Source organism: Alosa sapidissima, chromosome 15 (genome assembly GCF_018492685.1).
Source record: "Alosa sapidissima isolate fAloSap1 chromosome 15, fAloSap1.pri, whole genome shotgun sequence".
NCBI classification, from domain to species: domain Eukaryota; kingdom Metazoa; phylum Chordata; class Actinopteri; order Clupeiformes; family Clupeidae; genus Alosa; species Alosa sapidissima.
In genome coordinates this window covers 8,455,963-8,476,944 of record NC_055971.1, presented here as the reverse complement: position 1 = coordinate 8,476,944, position 20,982 = coordinate 8,455,963, and the positions used below count along the sequence as shown (strand labels likewise).

The window sequence follows — 20,982 nt, the reverse complement described above, 5'->3', positions numbered from 1 at the left end:
AAACCTCTATCCATACAGTATATGCCTTTAAAAAAAGATTTGGAAATGTAATGTACTGAGCTATTTGTTTTGTCCTCTGAGTTTCTGCTGTTAAGTTAAGCATAGCAAAGCACAACACAAACTCACAAGACAGATTTGACTGGCCAAGTGCTAAACTTAGATTCAAATGCAATGAGTTCCATAAAAGGAGGCGTCGTCACATGTCAAGGATACGACCCCTCTCGTTTCACACTCAGAGTGTAAGCAAGGAGGGATATTTGGACTTGCGCTTAGATAACATAAAGCAACAAAAACTCTTTATATCAGGGCTTAAGAAAAGTCTCATCTTCCTCCTATTATTAAAACTAGGCCCAAAAGTGTACAAAAACAGGGCAAATATCTGCATTCATAAGCATCCAGCACCACCAACAGATCAGTTCACTCTCAATGGAGTTCAAATTTAAGTTCAAGTTTATTGTCATGTGCTCATAAATAAGCATTTATCAGTAATGACATTTCCTATGCTCAAGAACCAGCTCAACTTTAAGGATAAAAACATCTACCAACTGTAACTAATGTCAATTAATAGGCCTAAATTCAATCAAAACATTGATGTACAGCTGAAACATTGTTGAAACATTCAAACATTTATGAACATGGTAACAATCTTATGTTGGCACAGCTTCCGATAGCCATATTAAAGGAAATCAGTTTCATCAAGACATAGAATATAGCAGGACTAATACAGCAGCACAGCTTATCAATTAGTTCATATTTTATGAAGAGAGTTGATACATTTCAATACAGAGCTTAAATGTGTGTTGTATAGTTAAACAGCAATAAATACATTTCATCGGTTGAAAAAGAAATGTAATAGCAATTTAAAATAATAGCAGAGGCAAAACATCTGTGAAAAACAATCACTTTTATAATACACTGTTATATGAATATAAAATGACACTATCATGTTGACATATAATTAAATCATAGTTTCCAATAATCGAAGAATATGGTTTAAAAAAACATTCATATGAGTTGAAAAAACAAATACATTTTTAAAGATTTGGAGATCAACTAAGTTCAGCTTAGAAGGCCATGAGAAGCACCTCCATGCATGCGAACATCCCTCAGCTGCTGTTCTATCCTTGCCCCACTTGATGGCGCCTTTTAAAAAACCCACACTAAAGAGAAGAACAGAAAATCATATATGTCACACATATTGTACGCAGACGGCAGAGTTCCCACTCCTTCTTTAACATCAAATTCAAGGACTTCTCAAGGATTTCCCAGGCCATTTTCCCCAAAATTCAAGGACCCCATAGTGTGAGACGGATCAAGGTCAATTTAATAGAAGTGGCTATAGGGGAGACACTGTGGCGCAATGGCTACAGTGCCCATACCACATTCAGGACCAGGTCCACAAGTCTGACCCGGGTTATGTCCTGATCCCCCTATTTTGGTTTTATTTCAGTTAGCCTATTAGCTGGTTTGATTTGCATTGAGCTCAATGAGCATCAAACCAGCTAATAGGCTAACTGAAATAACACCATGCCAATCTCTAGGTATGGTGAAGGATATGTGATGATGTGGGACTATTTCAATTTCAAAGGCCAAGGGAACTTTATCAAGATGCATAGTATCCTGGATCCATGAAATAACTGGCCTTTAAAAAATAAAAATCTGCCTGCCTCTATGGAAATTTAACATGGGGTGCCAATACTTATGACCCCTGTATTTTAAGGAAGAACATTTATTTATTTATGATACATTATTCATTCACAAAGAAAATTGGTGTCCTTAAAGGTTGGATATTTCCTCAGTTTTTTACTTAAGGCATTAAGATCAATTTCCAAAAGATGATTTTATATTCCTCTTTTTAGTCAACTTTAGCAGAGGTGCCAATAATTCTGGGGGCAACTGTATGTGCGTGAATTTGATGGCGATAAGATTTGCACAAATTGCTGAGGATCCGTATCAGTTCATTAATAGGATTACACCCCATTGTGACCACAGTATTGGTGGTTAGCTTTGCAGACTTTCCAAGCAGATGACCTGGGTCCCATTCCCATTCTTGCCCAATTTTATCCACTCATTACAGAGAGTGACTTCTACAGCCTACACTGACTAAGCCGAGTCAAGGAGGCTCACTGAGGCCACTAGGCCTTGTGCCCGACCGTGCCAATCAAATTTGCCCCCACATCAATTGAGCACCACACTAGTATTCACCACATTGAGGGAGGCAACTTTTTCCACGAACAAACACCATGTATTTAGTATTTAGTTTTGTTAGTTTTTCTTATTTTCTACATGTCTCTATTGTACAGTGGAGTTTTGTTATATGTATATACTTATATTTACCCTTTTTGCTGTAAGTGCATGTTGTGTGTGATGTCTGTATACTACTGAGACCTTGAATTTCCCCTTGGGATCAATAAAGTATCTATCTATCTATCTATCTATCTATCTATGTTCCCTGAAAATTATCTATGTTCTCTGAAAACAATTAGGCCTATAGTGCTGCGCAACCACACTGCGTTATAGAATTCAATCGATTGTTACTAAATCAAATTATCTGCATCAGGCCTATAGATGTTCCAATGGATCTTTACTGTAAGCCAGTGTGTGTGTGTGTTTGGTTTACTATTTACCTTCCAAAGGATGACAATAATAATGGCTAAGAACAGAAAACCTCCTATGGACCCTCCAATGATTGTTGCTATTGATTTGACAACAGCCAGTTTCCTTACTGTGACCACCACCTTTAAGAGAGAGAAAAGGGGGGGCAGAGGTCAAGGTCATTTGTAGTGGGACACAACAGCCCTTCTGTATGAAGAGACTGTGAGGTCACTTGCCTCCTTCTTCAGTCGATTCCTGTCCAGTGCCACAAAAGTGCTTTGGTCAAAGCCCAGCTCTCCTTTGACTACAATCTTTTCATCATGCTCCTGTTTTAAAGAATAAGTTTAAAGTACAAAGAAAAGGTAAAGAAATGTTTTTGACTGAATCATTACATGTTATTTGTGACTCCCATGTCTGTAACCTTTCCTTAAAAGGCAAAATACAGTCATGTATTTTTATATATATGTTACATTATTTACATTTAGAATTATACATACATTCATACATTTAGATGTAAAAAAATGTAATTATTTAGATGTGTTGCAGTTCTCTACATTCAACCCATTTAAACTCCAACCTGTGTTTTAAAGATATGCACGTCCATGCTGATGATAATTTTTGTGAGGTTTGTCTGAACGCAGTGCATCTGGTACTCTCCCTGGAGGAGAAAAAAACACACATGTAATGCCACACCATTTATTAACTTCAAATGTTTCAGTTATTTCAAGACTGATTTAGTTTCTTACTTCGATTTCACCTTCATATGGGAAGACACACCCACTCTGAAAAACATGGACACAGTCAAAGTTATTGTTTATTACTGATAATTCTTAATCAACTGAATATTGATTAATATAGTATCAGAACAAACTAAGAAAATATATCATGATGGTACCTCTGGGGAACTCCTTTTGATAGACACCTTGGTGTGAGTTGTCTCCAATTTTATGGTGATGGTAATATTTAAAGGGGCATCATGTTTGTTCTCACCTTCAGGCTGGAAAGGAAATCAGTGTTTCATACCTTTCTTACGATAGACAATTTCTCAAAACAGTTAGCATTCTACTGTACCTGAAATATGATTTTCAATGGTTTAGTGACCGTCTCCTCCTCATTCTTCAGTGAAGTGGGTTCAGATTTTCTGCATGCAAGTAGAATAACAGATACCAATACTGAGATTAAAAATGATACGTCAGTGCCTCAATACTTGCCCAAATACTGTAAGTCGCTTTGGACAAAAGTGTTTGTCAAATACCATAAACATAAACATAAACATAGTATTAATGATGTACATTTAGATTATTTGGCAGGTGCTTTTATCCAAAGTAATTTAGTATAGTTTATTAAGTAAAGTGCAACATAACACAAAAGGCTGATTGCAGGAATGCATAAAAAAGCAAATCGTCAAATAAAATTTGCCTCGTCAGTCTACTGCTGACATTTAGAAAACATTTAGGGCAATTTGCTTCCAGTACATTGTACACCATTTCTATCCACACTCTTTTCAACAGCCTATGCCAAACTGAGGTTCTACTTGTGTGATCATAAAATCATAGTGAGGAGGGTTTAAAGAATCATCTGTGAACAGCCATGCTCACCAGACAAAATTTACCCAGCATTCAGTATGTAACTATAACCTTAACAAAATGACCAAGATAAAGGTAAAAGAGAGTGTATTGAGACCATGTTGCAGCATGGTGATACTGCACTATAAACAATACATTGATTGATTGATTGATTCAATGCCCCAGTGTTTAGTCACACTCACCCCTGAAGTCCCACTCTAAGGGCATTCTCTATTTCAAATGTAAAATTCCTTTGATCCAGGATCTGAGAGCCATTATTTTCACTGTAGTCGAAGGGGGAAAAGACTTTTAAGAATTATGGAAATCAATCCACAACAGAACTATTTATTTAGAAATATTGAAGAATAAACTAATAGTGAACTAAAACATTACTGACTTTGCTAAGATGACACTGATATCAGCAGTCTTTTGAGATGATTTTATGTTCTCAATCTGCCATGACATGGACAAAATGGCCTGAAAATATAAACCACATGCAGAGTTCTTTAAGTTGTGTATAATTGTGTATTAAGTGGCGTATATTTAAGTGTGCATTTGAAAGATGTTGGAATAACATCACAAACACATTGTAAAAAAATATCAAATACCTGAGATGAGCTTCTGTAGTTTGGGTGACTAAGATTACACTTCAGCTCAGAAAACGTTTCACTGATTGCATTTTCACAGGAAGTTCTCTCTGGTTTCTGTAATGCATCAAAATTGCCTCATTCTGAGGTTCTTTTACAGCCCTGACAGAATTGTCTTCCTCATTGTTATGAAACAATATAATATTGTTACCTTTAATATCTTGGAAAAGAGAAGGACGCTGGGATAAGTCAAAGTCAGCGTTGTCTTGAAGGAATCATATCCGGTATTGGTAAGATGTAAAGTTATGTCCAAGTCTTGAGTGTCTCCAATTATGATTTTTTGTTTGCTGTAATCATAAAACAATCATATTCTTAAGTCAAAACAGAGTTTCAATTTTTAAAAAGTAAAATGGAAACGTATGTTATGACATGTGAACAACCTGTAAATCATCTTACCCACCTGAGGCGTGAATTTGATAGGCTTATCTTTGCTGGACATAGTTCCTGTTCACACTGTCTCTCAAAGGTAATCTACAGATTGTACAATGAACCATATTTCCCATGTTACAATATGTATTAATCTGATTAATCCTAAAAAGAATATATTGGTTCTGTGGTTAAGTGTTTCAGTCTTACAAATGCAAAATGACAAATGTACCTCTTTTGATATCTCTGTTGGGGTAAATGCATCCAGAACATAAGGTGCTGTTGTTGAGGTGAGGTTAAAATTAAACTTGACTAGGATCGGTGAAAAACAGTCAGAGCATCCCTTTGTAAAAGATTAAATAAATCAGTTTAATCATGAATCAACAATGGATTATCATTTACATTTTGTCTTTGCAGCTGCAACAATATTGGTTGACTACTATCCCTTCCGCAAAAGACTTTCTCATAGGGGTAAATAGGAGTTAATTTTCCAAAAAAGGCCTACCGAAAAATGCAAGTTCATTTTGGAGATGCAGGCAATATTTTTAGTCAAGCTGAAGTTGCCTTGTTTTGATGCCTTGTGAAAGGTAAGACGCTTCTCGGCTTGACCAGGGTCCAAGTCAATGTTGTATAGAACAGAAATGCTAGAGACTTCTAGATCAGAAACAATGAAATGTTTAAGAAATGATAAAAAAAACATTTATGACTGTCCCAGCAAGATCATTTAATTAGTGTGTATATGACATGTACATCAAGTTATACCGTGTAATAATATGGTACACATAAGTTCTTACCTTCAAAATCTGCACTTCGTGCATATAAACAGATATGGAGTTTAATCTCTAATTTGGGAATGTCCTCAGCCTGATGAGAGCGCTTAATCATGGGAGGTTCAACTGTGATTGTAGGCTTGAAGACAATCACAGGAAGTGTTCTATTGAAAGTGTTGAAAGTGATCAAATGAAAAATGTCACTCATATACAACTGCATTTAGTGTTCAGGTCATGATTAGAAACAAAAAAAAAGATCTCAAGCCTCTGCCTCTGAATGAGTGATTTGCGACTTGCTATTCTCTATAATCATAACTCTTTTCTGTTCTGACATACTTTAACACAGTGACGTTTCCTTCACTCCCAACACTGATATACTCCTGTCTCCTTGGCCCAGCTTCCGCCATGGGGCTCACAGATTGGCCAAAGTATTTCAGCTTCATCCCCATTTCTGCTGCTGAAATTCTCTTGGGGGAGAGGAAAAACAACACAGCTAATACCTTTCAGCTGATTTGAATGGACATGATGAATGACACACTGGTCAAACAGTCAACGAAAAACATCCTAGTTACTTGTGAGTGCTCCTGTCGAAGGCCACCCCTGAATCCATTGTAAATGTAGATACTGCCAGATGTCCCTCCATTTCTCTCTTCAAGAGGGGCTCCAACAGCCACATCATTGTATCCGTTCCCATCAACATCTCCAATGTTTGCTATGGCAGACCCAAATCTAGCAAAGGCATACTTAGTTACACCTGACCACTCCCAGTCCTGCTTTTGAAACCCATGCTGCTGCAGAAGACAAAATACATTATCATTATTAACCTGTCATGGTACTGTATATGTCAAAGAAACTGTTAAAGTCTCTATAAAGTGTATACAGTGAGTATTTTGTAAAAAATCATTCAATGACTGAAACAGAAATGAAGTCACACAATCAATGTTCACTTACCTCATGCAGTTTGTACACAAAAACCTTTCCCTCTTCTCCCTTTCTGTGAAAGTATGGAGCTCCAACTAATAAATAGTCTGTTTTCGAGATCTCGGATTTGTCAACATTCAGGACACAGAGAACAGACCCAAAATATGAGCCCACCTACAATGCAAAATAACAATGCATATATCAAACATTTTTGTGACAAATGGTGTTTCCAGATAATAGGCATTATTGGTTCTGCATTCCAATAATAACCAATATCAGAACAAATGGATAAAAAAATGAGATAAATTGAGTGAATTTTCAAGAAAATGCCAAATGTGGCAAAGCTGTGTGGCAGTTGGAAGATGGCATGGGAGAAGTGAATAATTGTTAACACTGATGTCAGTCGATGCAATCAGATGTCTGAGGTGCGTAATAAGTCCAAGGAGGTTGTAGGTGACAGGGATTTCAGAAGAGCTAAGGGGTGTTGTTGATGCAAAGCAAAGTCCCTAAAATCTAACTTGTTAATTGTGGTGCAATTGTAACCTACTGTATTGGTGCGGGGCTTTTGTAAAACCGCGATCATATAGATATTTCATTAAGTTAATAGAAGTTTAATTGTAATGTTTTTTTGCTCTTTCTGTCAGGAAGTATTTTAGTATCCACATCTTTTGTAAAGAATGCGCTGACGGAGAGTAAATGCATGTCATTTACAGCCTAAGGCATTTGTTCATCTGCTACGGTACATGCCTTTCAACTCCAACTAACCTTTAACTAAAGTACAGCACCTTTGGAATATGTCTGCTATTGACTTCAGTTACTGTCTGTCCCCATGTCAAATATAGCTTGGAAAAATAAGTTACTCTTCACTCTACCCATATGGAGTAGCAATGACGACATTTGCCATGTCAGTCTACTGCTGGCATTTAGACAGTGGACAATTTGCTCCCAGTACATTGTACACCATTTCTATCCACTTCATGGACACTCTTTTCAACAGCCAAAAGCAGATGTAAAGCACATTGAATGATCATTGTGTATGATAATGTGCTATATATAAATACATTTACATTTACATTTACACATTACATAACGCCCTGACCCACTTCATGAGAATAATGAATGTGCGCTTCCGATTTTCTGTAAATTAATAACATACAGTAAGTACATATACACAAGGAAATAACCAGTGCTCCATCAGAGTGACATGATGATGAAATATCATCAATGTACATAAGATTTGGTCATACCTGGTCTCCAGGCAGTAACTGTTGCAGATCATGTGTTTCTCCGCTGAAAATAAAAACTCCTCCTGTCAGGTTGTATCTGGGTGCCCCAGAGAGGTAGAGTGTTTTACCCGACCTCTGTGCAGATGTCACACTGTAACCTACAAACAACATTGATGGAGTAAGTGTCTTGGTAAAAGGACCCTGAGGACCTCAATCATCAATACCGTAAAACTCTTACCCAAGTATGAAAACCGCTGTTCCTTCCCAGCTGTCTTTGGAATCTTTGGTTCATTGTTTGTTACGTTTAGAAACGCTGTTGAACTAGTTTCAATATTTTTTACAATCAATCCACCACTCCAGTCAAAGGCACCCACGGCACCAAAAAGAAGGGAATTCTGCAAAACAATTATTGATTAGGTGACATAAGTACTTTGTGAATGGACGAGAATGAGAACGAGAATTACAGCTCAGTGGACTTTCTAAATAAATGTAAAAAAACACTCCTGTTAATTAAGAAAACCTCACTGCAGTGCATATGGTGCAAGGCATCTCTAACTCACATCAGGGGCAATGTGAGAGCTGAACCCAGCTTCTGCTAATTCAAAACGGAATCCAACTCCTGCAGTGCCTACATGAGAAGGTTTAAACAACAACAACTATCACAAATGAAGTAAAAATGTTTTAGATATCGGCTGAATTTTAAAGTGTAATACCAAAAATGATTTCGTACCCTCAATACCCCCCAAAATGCCTTTCTTTAATTTTGACAAAATGGTATTCAGTCCAGTGTAGCTACCAACTCCAAAAAAATGCTGTTCATGTGGGTCTGAGGCTATCTCTCTCATCTCTTTAAGTGCAGCGGAATGGTTCAGCACATCAGGTCCAACCTGTATTTAAAAAAATAAAAAATAACACTGGAATGGTAGGCCTAGTTTATCTTTATGGTTTACTGACACAATCAACAGTGCAATCTTGGATGTATCAACTCACCCCAATTGCAAAGCGGGTAATGTTTTCCATTTTTGGGTTCTTCAAAACAACTGTAAGATTCATTTTGTCCAGAAATATAATTCCATCTGTCACCACAATAATATATTTCTGAGAGTTCGGTTTTGATCCATTTTCAGGAACAAAAACATGTTCGCTGAAAAATATTTTTTTTCTGTTAGTCACATTCACCAAAAATGTCTATACAGGCAAAGACATTTATAAAATATAAGATTTCAGAACTATTTCATCTTTGTTTTTTTTTAGCTTTTTCCTTTTTTTAAGGGACAAAAAAATACTAGCAATGTGAAAACATGTTTTCATGTGGAGTTAGAAACTAATCTTTTTTTTGTTTGTTTATTTGTGTGGGATTTTAGAGTTAATAGGGAGAAGAGGTGAGGAGTTGAGCTGAGAATTGATGCCAGGCCAAACTTCAACCTCTTTATCATGGGCACTCAGGTGGCAAAAGTGCCTGACCTTAATGCTGATAGTGTAGCGAAGTATAACAGGAGTTGTTTTATATTACTTACAGAACATGATTGATGGCTGACGCTGTAATGGTGTAATTTCCTATTTGCTCGATGTTAGGAATCTTTTCAATGGCTTTGGATGCATCATCATTTTCCTTTAGTGAAAGCTCAGTTCTGACAAATCTTCCATATTGTACAACTGCAAAATTGCACTGATGAGGAAACAACAATAATACATTGAATGATCTCCCAGTGCCTCTATCTAGACCCCAACAATCTTTAGATCTGTGCAATTTAATTTACACAGTTATGGTATTTGTGAGAGGTGAGATGTCACATTACAATTAGGTTAGCTAACAGTTAGTTGCAAGTTAGGTTGACAGGAATTTGATCATTAATACAGGGTTTACATGTATCGTTCGTCTCAGAGATGACTAACACAGCATACATTTTTTGTTACTGTTAGTGTTATAGTCAATATGAGAGCCATAAGGTTGTATGACACTGTTTTTACTTACATCAAAACATTGTGACCAGACATTTTTCATAACTTGAGTTATAAAATCTTTGGCCTTGACGAAGTCAGGAGGATCAATGCTTCCTGAGCCATCCAGAACAAAGGCAATCTCTGTTCCTGGGTCTTTGAATTCAAAAGAGAAAACAGAACCATTGTGCTTTATTCTCCTCAAGAAATACTATGCCGGGCCAGGGGTACTATGCTATACTACTATATATAGGCCTATTCTAAATGGGGCTATCAGATTTTTTAAAAATAACCTAAATACCAAATTACTACTTCATTTAAGATTTTATAACCCAGATATATAACCAAGCTAAGAAATCGTAGACTTTAAGAGAGAAATGATCTAATAATGTTGTTATAGGTTTTACAGTTCTCTATCAGAAGTGGGGAGTATTTCAAATGTATGGTTCAATGACAAGTTAGCTCACAGATAGTGAAAGACCTCCTAAAAGAAGAGCTTTTTGACTTTTTTTGGCAAAATGAAGCAATGGGGCACTTATTAGGAGGTGTACCGCTTCCTCTGAGTTAAAGGTAAGCAGTGTTAAGTGATTTCTAACACCCAACACTTTTTGTAACATTTAGCAAATATCTCCTCACAATCCCCTAGCTCTCCATCTCTGAGTATACTCTGTAAAAAACACTGTCTTCATAGAGGGTCCTGGCTCTCTGAACTGGAAACAAACAAAATGGGGGCAGCCTGCACCTGTGGTCTGCGACCCGTGACATTTCGGAATCCAACAATGCGTGTGGTGCATTTTTCTAATGCACATATCTGATGTGTGCTTGTTCTTGTAAGTTTTATGCATCGAAATTACTTACTGACTTACTTCCAAGTAATCAATTTATGACATACATTTTGTGATATGGAGTGCGACAATTGACAAGTTATCCTAAAAACTCCTTTCAGCCTACCTCCTTGGGGGGTATGACCCACCCCCCCCTTATATTCGTCTTAGGGAGATCCATATCCCTAAGAGTTGTTATGACCACAAGACTCAATGACATAGTCTATGACAGCTTTATCAGACACCTGTTGTGTGTGCCAAATTTCATGAGTTTTTGCCCATGGAAGCCACCTTAAAAATGGCAAAGCACGGCAGAATATTCCCAACTATAATAATAATAATAATAATCCTTACAGAAACAATAGGACCTTGCGCCCTTCGGTGCTCGGGCCCTAATTAAGAACAAAGTTGTTTTGTCACTTTGGGAGATAGGCTAGTTGGAACTGTCCATCTCAACAAGCTATGCGCTCTGCTTCAGACTGAGTTACTGCACACACAGAGACGAGAAGGGTAGATGTCATCTTATCTAACTCTGGGGGAGATGGTGAATAAGCTACAGTAATTTCCCAAAATGTTGTTCCTTTAACTTACCTGTCACTAAACCGCATACAAAAATTCCTGAACTATTATGTTATAGTTGCAATTATTAAGATATAAATGATACACTGTATTAGTTACTAATAATAAACATCAACTGTCAAGAAAACATACATTACCTTCATCCTCGTCGTCGTCGTCATTGTTGTTGTTGTTGTTGTTGTTGTTGTTGTTGTTCTTGTTGGTGTTATTTGCTATTGCTATGTTATTTGCTGAAAAGTGAAAATACAACAGAAATGCAACATACTGTATATACATTCTGAACATGGGGATTATAACCTTTTTAAATATATGTGCAAGATTTGTTATTTTTCTTTTCACACATTGTTTTCTTTTTCACACATCGTAGAAACTTTCCAAAGCTCTCTGGGGTATAGTGAAATAAACCATCAATTTTGAAAACACTATGTACATTGCTTTGATTAAAACTTAATTTATCACTATGAATAATAGGATTGATCAGGTATTAATTAGTAGTATTTTGTCTCAAATATGTATTATTCATGACTACAAGTGCATACCACTATGCCTTGCATCACATATTTCCCAATTAACAGTTTAAGGCCCCAATTGATTTGGAGCGGTCATACCTTCTTCAGCAGGATCAATTATCTCTTTCTGGCTTGAAGAAACCTGATACAGACATCGACCATTTAACTCTTCTTTTACTCTGACTTTGGTTTTTATCTGCTGACAAACCTGAAGGGAATAGAAGGTGAAGAGGCATGGGGCTATAAATGCAGAGGTGGGTGTAACAGCACCTGCAGTGCTTCACAGATGCTTCTATTAATCTTTTAGAGAGGATGCATTGCGACACAGAGTAATACACTTTATGTATGAAGACTATATCTACTTTATTTCTGTTGAGACATAGTTGTATGATAAATGGACATAATGGCAAAGTAAATACTAGATGTACCGCATAGCGGTACAAAATATGACCGCCGCTCAGTCCTGTACATCCATTCCGCGAAAATAAATCATATTAATGAATTTGTCTCCATCTTCTACTCCATCCCCCACTCTTGAAACTTTTGTGTATGCTTGTTTGGAATGTGTGTTTGCAGGCCGCACACAAAGTAGCCTACCGGCGCTGCAAAGGTGAATAGATTTGTAGCACTTGCCAAAAAATGTGTAGCATTGTTATAAACCTTTAGAATATCTAAACAATCAATCACAAGTAGGGCAGTTCATCACAGTCCATCCATTGCAACTGGACTGATGAAAGGTACACCTGTAGGCTACATTGTATTTGGGAAAAGCAGAAGGTAGCAGCATAATGTATTTATTTATTTATTATTAAACAAAACAATCCCTGTCAGTTCCATGCAGTTTTCAACAGCTATCAAGAAGAGAGGTCATGTCATGGATTTTTGTGAATGTTTCTTCTTCTATATGCATAAGTTTAGTCATCTAGTTCATATGATATTCAGCTTTATTGTCAATGCACAAATTAAATACCAGTGGGCAATTCCATGCAAAGGTCATCCTTACCATGGAAAAAAAAAGTTGTGCATACGCAAATAGAACTGTTGTTAAAATCTTCATTTAGGTCTATATTTTATTGTTTGTAACTGATCTGATTGAATTTGATGGAGCATGACACTCTTTTCACATCATAAATATGGTGTGCAACCATACCAGAAACAACATTTTTCACATGGTAATATTATACATATTTAAAAAGTGGATAAATGGACCCAAGGTTCAAACAAATTGTGTCATTTGACAAATTCCACATTGACAAGGGAATGGTAGAGCAATGTCTATGCTCAGCTTGCCTTTAAGAGCACAACTCCTTACATTTGTAAGGCTTTTGTTTTTAAGTCAGCAAGTTCCATGGCCATGTCACATCCATAACGTTTTATAGGAAAAGTTTATGCTACACATACAGTGTTGATGCGACAATGTCCATAGTGTCTGTGAATGGACATTGTCACTGTACACTGTCTATCAATGTAAAGTGTGATGACCAAATTGTGCCCCTTTCTTACTTTTAAAACCTTTAATGGTGTGTTATGGATGTGACGTTATGGATGTTACATTATGTAAATTTACAAGACTGGAGACTTTATTATACCTCAAAGCCAATAAAACGTCTGTTCTGGTGGCATGTCAGTTTCAATGCATTTCACCTTAGTGTTTACAATTGACATTTCAAAGATTATTAGGTTGATCAAAACCACAGGGAGGCCTCGCCTAAGCATTAGCAAAACAAACATAATATTAAAATACCTCCAGTGACTAGCCTAGCCATAGCCTATTTTCAAGTGGCCTAATAAAAATCTGAAAATCTGAGCGATTATCTTCCCGTAACTGTCATACTGTTGTTGTACAGTAACTGGATTATCGTGTTAGCTGGTGAAGATGGCTGACTTTGCAGCTGGAGTTAACATAGCAACCTCCTTCTGTTGCAGATCTGTTCAGCCTGCCGTTCACGTCTGCTTAACACAGTTTCATTTTAAATGACGCGATATGCCAGCATTTGAAGTGTCAGGTCCTCTGTAACTAATACCAAAGTCCTTTTAGGCAAGTCCCTCCACTCGGCGGCCATATGACAGCGCTTTATGGGCACTCGTCGGGCATCCTATTCAGCAGAAATGCGCGTGCGCAAGGCTTCACGACACCAATCTTGCTCCAGCGGCGAGATCACAACACATGATTGGCACGATGTCTTCACATCACACCACATGATTGGCTCAATGTATTCACATGTCGACGTTTTGCCGAGGAAGGGGTGGGATATGTGTAGACAACGGCCATATTGGCGTGACAAACTAGCCCCATGCATTTCTATGGAGTACTTTTTAAGTGCTGTGTCTCCACATTAGAAAGTCTCTGCTAATACCCACAGAGTAACAGGAGTAACGGCAGCAATAAACTAGATGTACCGCATAGCGGTATAAAATATGACCGCCTCTCAGTCCTGCATATTCTCTTCGCAAAAATAAATCACGCTTGTCAATTTGTCTCCATCTCCTACTCCTGCAACTCATGTGCATGTAAATGAGTGTGTGTATATGTGAGTTTGCTTTTGTTTATAAGAGTGTGTCTGTGTGTGCATGTGTGTATGCGTGCCTGTGTTTGTGTATTATGTGTGTGTGTGTGTGTGTGCATGTGTTTGCATGCCCAGGAATCACTGACCAAAATTGATGACGGTAAAAGAAAAAAATTAATTCCTTTTTTATATTTTAAATTACTTGTTGTCCTGATTCTTCCTGTGGATCTTAGTGGGCACTGAGGAAGCAATACTTTCATTGCTAGTTTTTCATGATTACTATTTCAATTGTTTCATATCAAAATTCACTACTTAATTATGTGTTTTATGTAGTTTGTCGAGGACTGGTTCAGACACGTCACATCCATAACGTGAAACCGTCACATCCATAACGCCAGTTTTTCCTACATAATGCATAACGAAAATGACGCATAGTTTCACACACTTTTTGTGTTCATTCAAGTCTCCTTCATGCTACATATATCATAGTTTCGGCAGTTTCCTTCAAAATTCACAGAGTTTGTAGAAAACCTGTAATCTCTCACAAAAGTGTGTCCATTTCATGTCACATCCATAACGCTGATAAAATGGCTTGTATTCTTAGGATGAAATTGATTATATGCAATTTGAGGATTTCTCAGTATTCAGAGGACAGAGGTTATATTAAAATGTATGCAAATTAATTCACTGATACTAATTTTGCCCCCACTTTAAGGCATTTTGTTTACCAATATGAGTCCAATTGTCACATCCATAACACTGGAACTGCCCCAGTAGTCTAAAACAAAATACTGTTTTACCCAGTGGTGCAAATAACTGACATGTCCAAAAGGGCCTTCATGAAATGCGTTGCTAGACTGTTAATACACATTTTAACGGGCCAAGTTGAAGAGCTACTGTCCGTTATTGTTTGTGCAAATAATATGCTGATTCATGTTCAATTGCATTTTGCAACTATGAGGTCCATGGTTAGTCTGGCGAAAGCCAGACCAAGCTCAATCTTTTAAGAAATCGAAAAGGAATCGCCGGCAGATCAGGCTGAGGCCATCCTTAAAAATATTTTCGTTTGCCGTAACCCGACCGACCGAATCAATTTAGAACCGACCCAAATATTTATTTTTTTCCCCTTTTAGTCCGACCGACTTGCCGGTTGTAAACTTGCGTTAATACCGACCGATTGTTTTTTTTACTCTAAACAACAAATACAAATGCAATAAAATAATATTTCTTTTAGTAGGCCCAAGTATTGTGAATATAAATTGCCTACATGCAAACGTGGCTCACTTAAAAAAAACAACCTGTGGCGTCATCTCTACACCATTGGTTTTACGCATGTCACACTATGGCCTACGCGTCGTTTCATTCACACAAACTGATAACGCTTTTACTTGGCACGAAGTTCTGGAAGAACTGTGGCCAGATCTTTTCTCATCCCTTCTCCCCCTAGTCTAACGGTGACCGTGTCGGAGTATTGAAATTGGTTGTGGTCTATTCAGCATTTCTCAAAATATGGGTCCGCAACATGGAGACTGCTGGTCCGCGGAGTCGTGGAGTGAAATTAGGCCCGGTGCTTCATCTGATAATTTGCTGCGCAGTTGATCAAGAAACCGCGGATCGACGAAAAAAGAAAACAAACGTTTCTGCTATCGATGTCATTAAACATGGAGCCCTACAATTAAGTGTTGGTATGAGCATTCATTCAATGCGCGTCTGCGCGAGAGAAACTGAAACTAATCGATAACGTTGGTATCAAAGCTCCGTTTCAACCTGTTGGAAGGCTATTTATTTATTTAACGAAACTTAATAGAACGACGTTGTTTTTTGGAACTTCCTTAGAAACAGAGCAGAGACTGTATAATACACTGTATAGCATTGAGTATTGTATAGTCAAATTTCAATATAACGTGGCCAAGAGCTATTGTAGCCTTCTTTCTGGGTACATGTAGATGAGCCTTATGACCCAAAAGTCTGCCATAACCGGGCCTCAGGTCAAAGACGTTTGAGAAAGGCTGGTCTATATAACCTGCATCAGAATGAGGTTTGCAAGGTGCGCCTGAAGGCACGGGTTGAAGACCCAGTCAGTTACGTCACGATATACACATTTGTGTATATTCATTCCTACGTAATCACCATGACCAAAATTGTACTTTTTTTTTTACTTTGAATCTTGAAAAAAAAAAATATTGACCTACCTACCGACCCATTTTTAATTTTTTTTGGCTGTTACTGCAAACACAAATATTTTTAAGGATGGCCTGAGTTCACCCAGCCTAGTCCATGGTAGGCGCCAGATAGAAGATAGATTAACACAACATAAATTGTCACTAGGCTATGCTGGCGACCCAAATAAATTCTCCTTTGGGAACCAATGGCTTACAGTATCAAGCGGACCTAAACTGCCACCTCTTGGCGAAAAGTTAATAGTTTTGCATATCAGTAGTAGCCTAATACATTTCACGCAGCTGTGTGAATCACGGAAAGCGACACTTCTAAATGGAACCCAACCCACTGTACAGTAGCTCAAGGTCTGTGGCCATAGGTAACCATAGCACGTGCAACAAATATGTGTAGGTACAGCCCTGCATGCCCTGGATACATCTCTCAACGTCCGCTCTAAAACATTTGGTTAAAATGGAGATGTAGATCACGGGTGCAATAAATCTACATTGCGGCGAGTTGACACAAATTATTCACTTTGACGAATTTATGTAGTTTCAGTCCTAGTTACTTTACATTGAGCCATGCTCTTCCTTACTTGAATCACCTTTGAAAATAGAGGATTGAAGTAGCCTATATGGGTGTTTGGGAATGAACGTTGACTCAGATGCTTTTTGAGACTTTGAGCTAGCAGTAAATGTCCCAGTCCGGTGTTTAGGATGCATCATAGACAGGTTATCTTTCAGGTAGCCTATATATTTTCCATTAGAAAACCATCACATAGCGAACGTGTTGTGGCTAACTCACTTAGCTCCTGTTAGTGGCTACTAACAGGAGCTAAGTGAGGTAGCCACAACACTTCTCTACGTGATGGTTTTCTAGTCATAAGCGAATGAGATGACAGTCGAAAGATGCAATTAGTGCTGTTATCAATTTTCTTGGTAGCCTATAACCGCATTTATGGTTTTCTACAAATACATCAATAATCAAATTGGCCTCCATCACTCAACCAATGCTAACGGTAACATTATTTTACCTACTCTAGGCTATTGATATAATTTAAGATTAACGTAGCCTACCTGCAGTAAAAACCAAGCATGTCCGATAAACATTCTCAGATTTATTTCGGCTTCAAGAAAAAATGGGAATTACATGTCATGCAGAAATCACCCTACCCTTATTAGACGTTATCTGCGGTAAACTACAGTCTTGGCTAGTGTCTTTCCAAACCACTTTAGATTAACTTCCAACAAAATTACGTCTCACTGCAACGATGCGCCATCTGGTGGACAAACGACTAGGTGACGCCAATACTGGAAATGCAGCCAAATTATTATGATGAATATTTGGTTTTCCTTTAATCCTACTGAATTTGTAATTATGTATCGGCCATTGTAATTACCGATACTGATGGTATGTGCGTGCCTGCGTGCCTGTGTGTGTGTGTGCGTGTGTATATGTGTGCACCACCATCTACAGGCCAATGAGTGTACAGTCACTAAATGTACACATAACTTAATTTTTTTAGACCCCCCCCCCCCCCCATGGATGAAATTCTACGAAACTTGGCATACCCCCAGAGAATGTCAGGTTAATCATACATATAAAATTTGGTGCAGTTCTGAACATCTTAACTGAAAAGAGGGGCGATTAAAGCAGAATGATATTGCATTTTCATTTTTTACCGGGGGGATGCAAATCACAAATGAGTGATTATGGGCTAGGTTGATGTGGGCCCTTGAGACCAACATACCATAAAAATTTCTTCATCCTCGGTGCCACGGTTCAGGTAGTTATTTAGGAAAAACTGCATTTTTTGGGTTTCGGGGGGCCCAGCGCGGGGGGGGTAAAAGTCTAGTGGGGCTACATACCCACCAAATTTCATGTGCCCCTGTGGTTCGGTGTCCCGGGTATCGTTGACCAAAAATTTAATTTATGACGAATGAAGAACTGAGAAAGTTAATTAAGAATAAACATTCACAGGACTATTTGTTCATCAAACAGGCTTCCTTATTTGGTGAGACAGATAGTGACAAGTCTCCTGTCTGACGCCAGGGGAACAGGGGAAACTGTGGGTTTTGTGGGGAAACAGCTCTTGACAGCACATACGCTGTCTGGTCTGTGATGTGCACCAGAATACTTCTCATTTTTCATACACTACCATCTCAACAATAATCTAGCCAGAGATCATTTTTAAAATGTATCTGAAGAGGACTCGTACATAGAAGATGTCAGGCCACAAGAAAATTTCCTAAGGAAGTGCATGCGTGTTAAAAAAAAAGCTAATGTGCAACTCACAGATACTTTTGTTAACCATTTAGTATTCACAGAATTAGCCCTAAAGTCATTTAACTTACCAAGTGCTGCTCCTCTTCTGTTTGTCCAGTCAACATGCTAGAGGCTGATTGGATGGGTCTTAGACCCTTTGCTGTATCTTCTGCAATAAAGATAAGCTCTAATAAAGATAAGCTCTGAGAAATTGTTTCTTTTTAAAATAAATACAAGAACTATACTCAAACAGAAAATATACCCTACCTGTGACAACTGTGCAATTCCCATTAAGTTCACATCTGAACAATTTCCCAGATGTGGGGGAAGTAACAAGAATCCTATAGAAGGAAAATAGATGTTATGGAATAAACTTTGTGTACAGTCTGACAGCATTTGTGTATCAATTGAAGCCTTCATACCCATTTTTGGATTGAATAGTCTCTTGTCCGAAAAGGGGTTCCCCTTCATTAATAACAACCACGGCATCTTTTAAGATGTTGAATCCGGCTGTTGTGACAAGGGCTGGCAGGGCAGAGCATGTTATGTTAATACAAATACAAATGTCAAACAATAAGTTGGATAGAATTGTTAATGTATTAGTCTACTTATAAATGATGTAACAGAAGCCTAACCCAATCTAGCCATACATTTCTCAATCTCGAGAGCGAAAGAAAGTTTACTAGTTGCTGTGAAGCAAACACAACATAACTGACTAGGACTCACAATAATCATAAATCTTATGTCTCATTGTGTTAACCTTCCCTCCTGCTCTCCCAGCTAAAATCAAAACTCAATCTGCTTCATGTAGGCTAAGAAATTTTAAAACACAGTTTAAACTGTATGTGGTGTATAAAACTTTGGTGTATAAAACTGGCTAATATGTAGACTAATTTCAAAAAGCTTACCCGTCAGTAATAGAAACACAGTTTTCATGTTCCTGGCAGCTCTCTAAACTCTGCGTCACCTAAAATCCACAGTGAACAGCATTTCCTTCTGCATGCCTGTCGGTAATCAGCAGAGCCGATGTCTCATACTGTGAGATGCTTCCTCAGAACCTGCGTGCCACTGCACTGAATGTGGAACGATGTGAAGTATAGTCTGAAATGAAAAGCATGACCAAACAAAAGGGCGAATGAATTGAAGCAATGACAATGGTTCTAGTCTCTAGTCAGTTGATGGCATAGTTTTATAAAAATGAACAGGAGGAATAGGAAGATTTTGACTTTTGAAAGAGATGTTAGAAAACAATTTAAGGCTTCTGTGAACATTCCCATTAAGTTCTCATGATATATTCCCACTCTTGCACTCTGTTATTCATACAGTAGGCTACTCTAGGCTGTATCAGAGAATAAATGAGTGTCACATCCAATTTAAAATGTGCACTTCTTTACAACCATGTCAGTATTTTAATGATTTAGTGGTGATATGGTCATATATTTAGTCAACAAATGTAATTTTCTATATCTGTTCTTCATGTGTTGAGTTTATTTGAGCAGAGAGATTATTACTTCACTCTATCACCAGCACACCAGGGCTATTTGACATTTGGCTGATTATACCCCAAAGATCCTGGACACTTTCACACACACAGCCCACAGCGTAGTCCTTGCTTCTCCATGCCAGTTTCTGGATTATAGGAGTTTTGGGACTGAAAACTTCCAATCACTTGGTCAGTAGCCAATGAGTTACTTACGCCCTCCAGCATCCAGAAATACATCCCACCCTCCAGCGATACAGCCATTCAGCACAGGTTTTTTTGGAACTTTTGATCTCATTGAGCTCAATGCAAATCAAACCAGCTATAGGGTAACTGAAATAACACCATGCCAAACCTATAGGTATGGTGAAGGGTATGTGATGATGTGGGGCTATTTTAATCCCAAAGGCCAAAGGAACTTTATCAGCATAGTATCCTGGATCCATGAAAAAACTGGCATTTAAAAATAAAAATCTGACTGCCTCTATGGGAATTTAACATAGTGTGAATACTGATCCCTGTATTTTAAGGAAGAACATTTATTTATGTATGATACATTATTCATTCGCAAAGAAAAGTGGTGTCCTTAAAGGTTGGATATTTCCTCATGTTTTTACTTAAGGCATT

The 20,982-nt window shown here is 37.8% G+C and overlaps 1 protein-coding gene across 4 annotated transcripts; it reads right to left on the bottom strand.

Moving 5' to 3' along the window:
* Positions 1-432: 432 nt before the first annotated feature.
* Positions 433-19,968, bottom strand: itgae.2 (integrin, alpha E, tandem duplicate 2). Of its 4 annotated transcripts, none has more exons than XM_042063786.1 (31): positions 19,784-19,968; positions 19,298-19,400; positions 19,143-19,216; positions 18,965-19,062; positions 12,043-12,151; positions 11,572-11,664; positions 10,066-10,187; positions 9,608-9,759; positions 9,081-9,234; positions 8,821-8,977; positions 8,651-8,718; positions 8,329-8,485; positions 8,112-8,248; positions 6,895-7,038; positions 6,516-6,734; positions 6,280-6,410; positions 5,968-6,107; positions 5,679-5,827; positions 5,406-5,516; positions 5,208-5,278; positions 4,959-5,094; positions 4,769-4,864; positions 4,558-4,637; positions 4,364-4,444; positions 3,667-3,736; positions 3,491-3,592; positions 3,342-3,377; positions 3,173-3,253; positions 2,832-2,921; positions 2,628-2,738; positions 433-1,160 (listed from the first exon to the last, which is right to left on the bottom strand). In XM_042063786.1, exons 1-31 carry the CDS (start codon positions 19,809-19,811, stop codon positions 1,119-1,121), a joined length of 3,342 nt encoding a protein of 1,113 aa, XP_041919720.1. In that variant the 5' UTR covers positions 19,812-19,968; the 3' UTR covers positions 433-1,118. The 4 variants fall into 4 exon arrangements, with proteins under 4 accessions (XP_041919720.1, XP_041919722.1, XP_041919721.1 ...); XM_042063788.1 differs by having other exon boundaries at positions 5,679-5,824; XM_042063787.1 differs by having other exon boundaries at positions 6,516-6,731.
* Between the last annotated feature and the right edge of the window lie 1,014 nt (positions 19,969-20,982).

Bases quoted from the DNA above. Each gene is read 5' to 3' on its own strand.
- itgae.2 (XM_042063786.1), bottom strand. From the start codon at position 19,811: ATGAAAACTGTGTTTCTATTACTGACGG. The intron at 19,401-19,783 runs GTAAGCTTTTTG...CTGCCCTGCCAG, and splicing joins TGTGTTTCTATTACTGACGG to CCCTTGTCACAACAGCCGGA. The intron at 8,719-8,820 runs GTACGAAATCAT...CTTCTCATGTAG, and splicing joins CATTTTGGGGGGTATTGAGG to GCACTGCAGGAGTTGGATTC.